This window comes from Podarcis melisellensis (genome assembly GCF_964234715.1).
Source record: "Podarcis melisellensis genome assembly, chromosome: 1".
Classification (NCBI taxonomy): domain Eukaryota; kingdom Metazoa; phylum Chordata; class Lepidosauria; order Squamata; family Lacertidae; genus Podarcis; species Podarcis melisellensis.
Window position 1 is genome coordinate 79834904 of NC_138528.1, and position 11602 is coordinate 79846505.

Sequence of the window (11602 nt, forward strand, 5' to 3'; positions counted from 1 at the left end):
CTCCATACACACTTTGAAAAGTTGGCTATGTGGACTGCATAGCCCATGCTAGTCAATATCAGGTTGGTAGACTGATAGCAGATGACCAGGATGGGCTGCAGCATTCTGCTGCACATACTTTGTGAACTAGCTGTACTGGCAGAGCTGCCCCCAAGCCACTTCCCTTGGCTCACTTCCATTTCTGGGGGAAATGGAACTGCAGGAAGGTAAGCTGTGGGAGGGGGTGGGTTCTGCTCCCCCCACTCATGTGCTCCCCTTTTCTTTGAAGAAAAACGAGCTCCACCCTCTCCACTTTGTATGTGCTCACTAACTTGGGTTTAAATAAATGGGTCTGTCATAATCATATGCAATTTGAATCAATCTCCTAAATCAGCTCCCTAGATATTCTCTATATGGGGTACGTGTTTGCATGAACTGTGTTCTGCCATGAAACAATTATTTTCTTTCTTACCATGCTCAGATGCCTAGGATGCCTATGACCTTCTCTAGCACAAACCTGCCCATGTATGGAGATCATCAGTGGCCGTGCTCAAATTCATAGGTTAAGTGGGTGACTCCCAGCGACAGACCTTTTTTTGATGCGGCATTCAGTAGTTGCACCTGCCCTGTGGAATGCCCTCCTGGCAGATGTCAAAGAGCTAAACAACTATATAATTTTTCGTAGACATGGATTATCATAATGCATTTTCCTACCTCACCTGTCTCTTAGCACTGGCATAGCTCTAGAGGAAGTATTAAGAAGCAGCTGGGCAGGTTAATAAGCATTTTGTTATTTGTCTTTTACAGCTGAAATACCAAATGATGGAAGAAGCCATTCACATTAGTATTTTTATCTCATAAAGCTAGTAGATATATGTGTAAAAGCCTCTTAGGGGAAGTCTTATTTTAATAGCTGGTGATTTAATTTTTTTTAAAAAAACTGGACACTTGTCCCAAGTACCAGCTTGTTTTTAATACTGTTGTGCTGGAAAGTCATAGAAATTTTTCTTTTATGCAATATAAACTAAAGGTAATTAGTTTCTGCTGTGCAGAAAAACCCCAACAAAACTGAAATCAACTGACACTATTAGCTTGCGTCCAATAAATTTAGTGCATCTACTCGGAGTAGAAATTTGTTGGACACAACCTCCCATGGTTTATGGGTTTATAACTCAGCCAAGTCATTGTTTTTCTAAATTCATATCAAATCTGGTTTGAGGGAAACATATCAAAACACAGTTTCCTCAGAAACAGCAGCATGGACATGGCTTGTGGCAAATGTTCTTCCCAAGCTAACTGGATGCAGAGTAAATGGGAGTTTCTACACAACTTTTGTGTCCATTGCTGTTGTCTCAGCTTAGGGCTTCTTTCGCCTTCAGGGTTGCTGTACTAATTTAGAGCTGGGGCTGGCACTTGGCTGGCTGCACCTTTTCTTAGCTAATGCTTGTCTTGACAGAAGGGAACTGGAGACTGTTAGGTGGACAGCTCCTGCTGCCCCTTGGACCACATCTGAGCAGAACAGTCGACTTGAAATAAAGTGATGGTATGTAAAGAAAGAAAGCGTTTATTTCTAGTTATCTGAAAGAAGAATCGGTTAAAAACCAAACCAAACCAAGAGGACCACACCTAAGTTGTAGAAATAATGAACCAAGCCAACAGGTGTGCAGAAGATTTGCATTTAATAGACTGTTGAGTTTCCAGTATTGCAAGATGCCTCCTAAGGCGTTTTATGGGTGCCCGCATGGAGAGAAACTAAATAATGCACGAAGGGATCCTATATGGATTTCTGCAGCGCGATGCTCCCACTGCACCACCATGCTTTAAAAACTAGCTTTAAAATCAAATAGAAGACTAATATAAAGCTATGCCCGAACAGGTTTCAGCTTAGGTAACAGAGCCTCCCCAAGAGACCGTATGGAAATATCCGTCGCAACTCCCTGCCACGCGGCCGGGGGGAGGAGACTTCACGTCACGACTCTGCCTGCCCACCCCCGCCACGTATGACCCGCCCTTTCCTCGACTCCTCGGGAGGTGCGAGGGCGAGGAAACTCTGCCCACTCTCGCCCCGCGACGGACGCCCCAGCCCGCCGCGCGGCTTCCCCCGGCCAACAAAATGGCCGCGGCCGAGGTGCCGCACGCCGTTCTCATTGGTTTTGCCTGCGGAACATACCACCTCTCCTCCTTTAGGGAGGGGGGAATGAGCTTCGAATTAATCCCTCCCTTCTTGGTTCGGAGTAGAATGAGCGCATACAGTTTCCGGATCTCCACCGGAAGCCGGAAGTACTTCGGCGGCTAGGGATTCCCTCTTCTGTTCCGCTTTTCACTCCCCACCCCTCTCCTTCCTCTGGATCATCGCAGGTAAATCGCGACCCTGACGGGAGTTTTATCACTTAACCCTTCCTCGCGCCGTCTCGCGAGAAGAGTCGAGCTGCGTCCTCTCGCTTCATTCGAGTGGAGGGTGTGTAGGTGTGAGAGAGGAGTCCTCTGTGCGGGCGGCACCTTCCCCGCCACCTGCTCCCGGTGGGCAGGATCCCACTCCCCGCCCCGTGGATCTGAGCGATGGAGGGTGGTAGACGCTTGGCTTCTGAAATGGCAAGAGAGGGAACTGGGTCTTGTGCTCTTCTGGGAGCCACGCCTTCCCTGAGAGGGGACTCTCCTCTTCCTCTTAGGTATTATGGGATGGTTAGGCTAGGGGCAGCTTCCTTCATGCTTAAAGATGTGTCCTCTCATCACAGCAAGACTTTGTAACCTCTTTGGGGGGCAGGATACTCATGGCACTGAAATCAGATGCTAGTGTGAATCTCTGGCTCAGCTTAAAAGGGAAAGGGACGCTGCTCATTTTCATGTAGCAAATCTGATTGAATGAATGTGTGCCCTTCCCCCCACCCCCTTTTGGCTGCCTCTGAGGTTGTGGTTAAAGAAGGGGAAAGTTAACGGTGGTACCAGAAATGCATGTGTATAAATTGAATAAATAATAAGTTATCTTTTACTTTTGAACTTTTTGCTTATCAGTTACCTTACCCCCAGGTATATGTTTCCTACTGGCAATCCAGTGAACAAACATCAACTTCCTCTGTAGTTAGTATTTTCCTTGCAAATCTCATGCTTCCTCACCTGTCATTGACAACTGACCATCTATTGTCTTCCCACTCCTGAATGCAACATAGAAATGATTCCGGCAACTTAGTTAGTGCTTTTTAGGTTTTCTTGCTGATAGTTGTATTTGTGTCCAGTATTGGCACACAGCAAGGATTCATGCTAATGTTTATTCACATTCTGGACTTAGTGGAATGTTCTCTGTTTTTGCCACTTGCAGAGAACAGCTTTGTAGCTGTGACAACCCACGTGGATGACCTGTAAAGACATGTGCAAAGCACAGTTTTCATTATGCTGATGTAATTGAGTCTTGCCTGCATATGTGCACACCTTTCAAGAACTGGCATACACGGGATAAACCGTATAAACATGTACAAAGATACCCTGGAAAGATGTGGAGTATTTATTTGGTCCAGTCTGCTAACGTAACAAATGCTTCCTGGCTGGCCCCCAGAGTTCAGTAAGAGACTTGCTAAATAAGAGTGCTCACCTGTGTCATTGAGCACATTACACATTTTACAGGCAGTTTCATACATTACAAAGAGGGGGAAATGATCTGCTTCCGAGTGTATGCTCAAGAGGGTGTACACTCAATAGCATCTTAGGTGTACAAGTAAAAATTGAATATGTCTAGTGCCCCCACCTGCTCAAATTGTGGCACTAATCTTGAAACAAAAATCGCTTTCCCTCCCACAGAAGCGTTTAATTCATTCGGTTTTGGAGGCTAACAAGGTTGACTTAAATTCTCTTGCAGATACTGATGCAGGATCCTCAGAACCAAACCTGTGAAATGTTTTGCTTCAACAAGAGGTAGAAGAGCTACTACCAGGTAGTAACAGCTTATGATCCTTGCCAGTATTTTGTTTGTTCCACCTGCTGTGTGCAAATTTTGGTTTAGAAAAGGCTAAAACTATCCAGTCTTAGTATCCAGTGCTCTTGGCGAAATTCAACTGGTGCAGCATGGCATCCATTTTCTCTCCTCCCCCTGTGCTCTCCGCAACTTTCCAAAGCTGATTTGGGATGTGGGGAGGTGGAGGGGATAGGAGAAGAAGCTTTATTGTGCTCACAGGAGTATGTTGTGTTGTTGGACCCAGCATTGGATGCCACCCCTTGTGTTGAACAGAATATTTGGAAAATAAGGACCAAACTATTATGTGACAGTGGGAAAAGAGGGGTATTGTTTTGTTGCTGATACCTGGGTGGAAGCGCCAGATGGGTTCTGCCGGTGGGCACCGCTGCGTCCTCACTGCCATCATGCCTCACCCCCATTCCATCCCCCAAAGTGTGTTTATATGTGTTGGAAGCTGCCCAGAGTGGCTGGGGCAGCTGAGCCAGATGGGCGGGGCATTGCTGCAGTACTTGCACTGACAGGCATCAAAGTATGATGTTGAATTCCATCCCTTGTCTTTAATGAGAGTAGATGTGTTGGGACAGCAAGGGGGAGAAACTATGTTTGAAGGATCTGATAAACTGTTGAAAAGTCAGGTGTTAATCTGGACCCATAGGGCTACTGAGTTTGGTTAATCCAAGAATCAGCACAATAGGCACATGCAATGGGAAACTGTGGCAGTGTGACTGAGTAATCTTTGTAATACATCTTGGCTGACAAGATAATGAGAAAAGCACCGCTTGGCAGTCAGCAGATGATGAAGCCCCAACATGACTGCTAGAGATGCTAAGATAGCATTACTCAGACACAGATTATGTTTTCCTTTGGAAAACACTGAGTAAAGAAAGGAAATGGAAAAAGTTGTTCCCACCTCTGATCAGAACAAAAAACAAAGAGTAAGGTGGACTCACTCACTTAACTAAGGAAGGAAAAAGAACCACCAGATCCTTTGATATTAACAGACACTGGTAGCTAGGAACTGTTAAGAAACTTGGGATGAGTTAAAATAATTTATTAATTTCACTCTTAATTTGGCAGTGTGGAGTGACTATAGGTTGACTGGATGGAATTCAACATCGCTCTCATCCAGTTGTACCATCTGCACAAACATTGCAATTTACTAAATGGAACAATACTCTCCTTACACACTGTTTTGGAGTTCTCCCAACTGGGGCAGAGAGTGGAGGAAAGCCAGAAGTCCTTGTGTCGGGGCTTCCTTCTATGGGGCTGTTAGATGAATTCAGCTGCCTAGAGAGTTTTTTTTTTTGCGTTGAGTGACTAATAAATCAAATTAACAACAACAAGATACAGTGGTACCTCGGGTTACATATGCTTCAGGCTACAGGCATGTTAACCCAGAAATAGTACCTCGGGTTAAGAACTTTGCTTCAGGATGAGAACAGAAATTGTGAGGCGGCGGCAGCGCGAGGCCCCAATTAGCTAAAGTGGTACCTCAGGTTAAGAACAGTTTCAGGTTAAGAAGGGACCTCCAGAACGAATTAAGTTGTTAACCCGAGGTACCACTGTAATATGAAGTAATTCTGTGTAAAGTATTTGAGATGATAATTGCTTTATTCCCTGCCCTTGTATTGGGTGTTGTGCCTCCACTTAATTTGTTTCCATTGCAATCCTGAGTTGGTTGCTGATTTGGCCTTACTTAACAGGGGGTGATTTCAAATCCTCATTTTCAGACGAGATTGTTTTTGTATACCCCTTATGTACCCAGTTGGCTTCTGTGCTCCACAGGAGAGAGCCTCCTGCAGATATTATCTCAGCAGCAAGTCCATTCTTTATAATATAAGAATTGGCAAGAGCTGCCCTTTGGAGCTCACTTCTGTTAAATATAAGACAATTGTCTTTTTGGTGCCTTCTGAAGACCTTTTCTTTTTTGACCAGCTTTTAAGTGTAGATCTTCATCCAACTCTGTATCTGTGCTGGATGTGAAATTGTTTTTAGATGTTGTTGATGGTTTTTACTGTGAAATCACTTTGAGATATTTTATGGGAAGTGATTCATAAACAGAATCAAATAAATACTTTTAAGCAGACAAGAGCAGTATCTGAATCAGGCCTTGTGCCAACAGTTGTGCACTGACTGTTGCTAAATGAGCAGGAAGTATGGAGAGAGAGAGCTTGCCTAATGCCTCATTGTTCCAAAACAAAGGCGAGCCGTTTTTAGACTAGATATTCAAACAAAGGGAGAGTGAGCTACAGGACTGTTGTGAGTTTCTCAGATACAAATGATATAATATTGTATATACAAATAGTTCATGTGTATACACACACACACACACACACACACACAAACATACATACACTCTGTTTTTCTTGATACTGGGTAAGGCAGCATGCTTCTGAATCGGGTGGTTTCTTATGCTTGCTGTTTCCTAATTTTGCATGCTTTCACACATAGAACTTTTCAGTTGTTGGGCTGCCTGAGTGTATCTGACACCTAAAGTGATGCAGGGACATTGCACATTTCCATGCAGACCCTGCTACTTCAAACAGTGGGGTGGGGATTAGCAGGACAAGGATGGATTACAGAGTTTAAACACAGGGTTATTGTGCAGAGGAACACACTATGTACAAAATGGCAATGTCTTAACTGGCATGTGCATGCAGAAAGTGCAACATGCATTGGGACTTCCCTTCCCTACTATCATGCGTTATTGGGCTAACATTCACATGTGGCAGGTATACTCTTAAATCCAACTTGCCAAAATGAGGGAGGGAGGAATGAGTATGATCATGGTGTGCCACTGTGCATTGGCTTTGCCTTATGAGGAAACAGAGCTTCTATAAACTAACAATGAAAATGATAGAGTCACCCTGCAGTCATATAAACAGGGTGGTAAAGACCTTTATTAGCAACACATGAAAGGATTGGAATGCCTAGCATGGGATATAAAACTTGCTAATTACTTTTGCTTTCTTTTTTGACTCAGAGGTATTAATGAGCCTCCTAAATGATGATGGCATTCAGAGACAAGACTGTGGATGAGCTGAAGGAGCTGCAGGACAATTCAGAGGAGATTGAGCGCTTGGCGCTGGAGTCTAATGAGGTTAGAATATATTAGAATGCATCAGAAGGATTGGACTGGAATGGGGGCGGGGCTTAAGGGGAGCCACCTTTCCCTAACAATGGCCTGTCTTTATCAGGTTCAGGATGTCCAGTTGGAAAGGGAGATGGCTTTGGCCACAAATCGCAGTCTGGCAGAGCGGAACCTGAAGTTTCAGGAACCCCTCGAAACAGGACGTGCAAACCTCTCAGACAAATATCAAGAACTGCAGAAGCTGGTCGAGCAATGCCAGGAACAAAAGGCAAAACTGGGTAACGTTTCAGATCTCCTCAGCCTCGGGGGGGGGGGGATCAGTAGGCTTCCCCCCATAACCAGATTTACTTCTTGTGATTCCTCTTCTGTGTTGGGATGTATGCAGGCGAACCCTAGGGTTAGCCACTCCTGATCTGGAAATGGCTCCTGTTTCTTGACATCTCTCCCATTGAAAACGAGGATGGTCATCAAGGAGGGAGGGTCCTTTATGAGAAAATATTTTGGTTCCCTCTTTTCTGAGCCTTCTAGCAGCCTGAACAGACTGATGGTGCACCATAGTTTCAATGCTATGGATAACCATAGAAAGCGATGTGCTTGTATATAGGCAACAGAGACCTCTGTTCTTCTTGATCTCCCCAACCTTCCTCTCTCAGTTGTGGCTGGATAGTTGTGTGGTGGCAGCTCTGAAAGCAATGGGTGCTGTGCCTTCAGAGGTGGCACTCTTCACATATATCTGCATGTGCAGAGTCAGGAACCGACATTGTCACCGAGATGGAGGGAAGGAGACGTGCTTGTTTTGCATGGCATTTTTAATCACCCTTCTTTATTCTTTCCCCATCCCACCAGAAAAATTCTCAGCAGCAATGCAGCCTGGCACCCTGTTAAATCTTCTGGAGGTAGAAGGGCAGAAAATTGAAGAAGAATCTGAGGTTAGCCTATGATTTAAACTCAAGAGGAAACAAGACTCATGTCTGATACTGTTTGTTAATACTGGTGATCTATTCTGAGCTCACCTCTCTTTTCTCACATCCTGAATTCAAGCCAGCATGAGAATCGTCTCATAATGTAGTTCATGTGTTTTGTTTTACTGAGCTTGTTTTATTTGCAAGAGTGGGTGGCCAGTCAGCAGCATGGGCCCCATAAACCACGCAAGCCTCAAGAGCTTATGGCACTCCAGTGCGGTGGCAAAATAGCCAAGGAACCTGACTGTGGCTTAGTGTCCGGCCTGCCCTTGTGTTTGGCGCTCTCTCTGTATTTTACCTTCCTGCTTCCTAGGATGGTAGACTAGGTGCAAAACTGTGCCAAGGAACTGAGGGCTGCAAATGCACTTGAGGGGCACTATTTCTTATGTGGACTTGTGGGAACCTGGTCATCGTTCTAGAGCAATGGACAAGTTGCCTGAGAGTATCCAGTTTCTCTCGCCACCCCCACCCCCTGCCCAGTCTTTTTCACTGTGAATAGTCATTGGGAGATGGAATGTGCATGCTGTGATGAAGAACGCAGAAGAGAACCTTGTTCCCTACTGCAAATGAAAGCCCTGGTTTAATTGTCTTTTTACATTGCAGATGATGGCTGAAAAGTTCCTGGAGGGCGAAGTGCCTCTGGAGACATTCCTGGAGCAGTTTTCCTCCATGAGGAAGTTGTCCCATCTACGGCGGGTGAAAGTGGAGAAGCTTCAGGAAGTGTTGAGGAAGTCTCAGGCTTCCCAAGAGCCAGCCAGAAGCTCTGCGTTCAACCACCAGCATCCTTCCACGATGCCTTCTGGGCCTGCAAACCAGCAGCCGCAGAATAGCCTGGCTGGGGGACTACCCTATCCTTTACCTTACAGTCTATCCCCTTGCATGCCCACCGGCCCTTCAGCTCACGGAGCTCTCCAGCCAGCTTCTTTTCCAGGAGCACCTGTTATGGTGGGACATGTCTCCTCCTCTCAGCCAAGTAGCCAACCCCCATTTCCGAATAGATCACCTTCGGGTCCTGGGTACCCACCTGTCTCTTCTAGCAGTTCATTACCCCAGCCTCAGGTAGGAGACCCATCTGCATCCTCTGGGTACTCTTGGTCTCCCTCCAGAGCACCCCCTTCTGGACCAGGATACCCTCAGCCCCCCGTTAGGGCTCCATCTACAGGACCAGGATACCCACAGTCTCCATTTTTTCCACCAGCGGGAAGGCCCCAGTGCCCTTATCCCACCCAGCCTCCAGTGCCTAGCTACCCCATCCCTTCCCAGCCTCCATATCCCACGGGTCCAAGCCCACCGTTTGGGTATCCACCACCACCGCCCCTGCCCCCTCAGGGCCCTTCTTGGCCAGGATACTAGTCCCCGTTCCTAGACAGTATTCTTTCTCATAGCAGCCTGATGAATTGATTTTTGCTAGCTACTGAAGCCCAAGATGAAAACTTGGGTGCATCCTCTTGAGAGACATACTTCCGTAAGCATTATATTGATGGCATGTGTGGTTTGATGCTGTAAGAGTTGGAAAGGAACAGCTGTGTGGGGTGGTTCCATTTCCTGAGTTTCAGCAGGCAATGACTGTTGGCAGCCTTCAGTGGCCAGCTGTACTGACTAAGCAGTCCGTCCAAGCCATAGTATAAAATACAAATCTAGGCCCAGACACTTAGCTGACGTATACTGGCATTGTTCCAAGCAAGCCGCTTACTGGCTGCAGCTTGGATCTGGTCCTGTGCGTGTGTTGGTGTGCTCATGGCTGTGTGTGTTGTTTTCTACTTTACTACATTAGAGTATCTATAATACATAAATAAAATGAATTCTGCTCACTTTATAATTTCCACAAAACTCATGATGGAGAAATCAGGTCAGCATTTCTGATGAGAAGAGCATGTTTTCCAGAAGAGGAATGAATGAATGTATGATTTCTCCTGGCACCAAGAAAATTTTACTATTTACTAGGCAGTAGATAGAAAGCACAGCCCAGCTAACGCAAATGGAGAATGAAAAGCTCCCTCACCTAGCCTCAGCAGCAGTCAAGTGTCCATCAGTCAGTCTGTGGTGGCCGTTCCCATAGAGGTTAGCTAATTTGCATGCTCCTTTCCTCCAGTGTGTTTTCATCATGGCTTATTTGTCTTTATCCTCCCTTCTGAGGGTAAACAGTGGGTGTATTAGTTGTACTAATAATTAGTATGTGGAAGGTGTGAGCTAGAGGATCTTGGAACGGTTCGTTGAACAATAAGACAGCAAGTTTAACTTTTATAGAAAGTCAAATCGCTCTGTGTTTTTATACATAGGAATAATGGACAAAATGCTATTGTTCCTCTTTCCATTGTTGATTGTAGTTTGCTTCACTGAAGCATGTAGGCCTCTGTGGCTGCCCTTTTTCTTCAGTAACCTCTTGGGGTAAGAGAGGACTTGGATAATGAAAGCCTCTCCCTCTTTGTTTGTTGTCCCACTTCAGTTGACAAGAAGAAACACTGGCTACCAATTGAGGAAACCGAGGGGATCTAATGTTGATCAAAATAGCTTTGCTAAGCACTTTATCCTTTTGCTTGCCCGTAATTTATTTTTTAAAAATAGACTACTAATAGATTTGACCCTGTAGAACGCGCCTGGAATTTGATGGAAGCAATTCCATATCTGTGATTAATTATGGTAATAAAACTTGGATGAATTGCACAGAAGCTTATGATTATGACTTTTGGAAATGGAGTTGTGGTGATTGATATCTGATATTGATGCTTCTTTTTTGCTTGCTAAACATCTTCCCTTTGACTTCTAGTTTGTGTCAATAAGGCCTTTCACCTTTCATCTCACAGAGTCATATGTTTCCTTGTCGTATCTGACTGTTCCTTGTGTCTGCCCTACTTAAGAGATCCATTTGTGCATCTTTCTTCCCCATGGACTAATAAACGTTGCCCTTCTCAACATCCTTCAACACCATGTTTCCTCTATCTTGTCCACTGCAATTTCTACCATCCATTTGCCCTTTCCTTATTGATGCATTTAGTGTTGTTCTGTTTCTGTATACTGTAATTAACCTCTCATATGGAAGGCACTGACTTTTAACTCTCAGTTCCCCAACTTTGATCTATTAGGTTTATCATCTATACTTGGTTAGACTCTAACCTAACACTAGATCAGAGGTGATATACCTTCTTTGCTCCAAGGGCTGCATGGGCCACATGACAAAAGTGAGAATAGCCACCCCATACTCTTATACACACTTTTGCATGGATTAGTGCATGTCGACACGTACAAGACAAGTGTGATGGGCCTTACCTTTGGCTGCATGCACATAGTTTTGCATCACATATTAATACATTTTATGTAGGAGGAGATCTTGGCAGCACTTGCAGAGAATGCATTCTGAAAATAGCTGTCCTATGTGCACTAAAATTAGGTCCTGGAGGACTGCATGTGAAAAATTCTGTTTGTAGATAAATATGGACAGTACTCTGAAAACTGACTGTAGAAAGTAGAAACGACCAGAGCTCTAGTGTGGTTCTTATAGAGTCTAAAAGCCAGAGTAAGCCTATTTGTTCAATTTTTCAGCTTTCTAAATAAAACTTTTTTTTGTAATCCCATACAAATCAATGGAGTGGTTAAATTATCTAGGACAGAACAGGTTTTTTTGTC

The 11602-nt window shown here is 44.8% G+C and overlaps 1 protein-coding gene and 1 long non-coding RNA gene across 2 annotated transcripts; one reads left to right on the plus strand and one right to left on the minus strand.

Annotated features, from left to right (window-relative positions):
• Window positions 1-1641: 1641 nt before the first annotated feature.
• On the minus strand, window positions 1642-7015 carry LOC309381063. The gene is made up of 2 exons (XR_014173283.1): window positions 6886-7015; window positions 1642-2312 (listed from the first exon to the last, which is right to left on the minus strand). It is a non-coding gene; the product is annotated as an uncharacterized lncRNA (long non-coding RNA).
• VPS37C (VPS37C subunit of ESCRT-I) lies at window positions 6906-10901 on the plus strand. The gene is made up of 4 exons (XM_081930938.1): window positions 6906-7025; window positions 7123-7294; window positions 7863-7945; window positions 8582-10901. Exons 1-4 carry the CDS (start codon window positions 6930-6932, stop codon window positions 9329-9331), a joined length of 1101 nt encoding a protein of 366 aa, XP_081787064.1. The 5' UTR covers window positions 6906-6929; the 3' UTR covers window positions 9332-10901.
• Window positions 10902-11602: the final 701 nt, after the last annotated feature.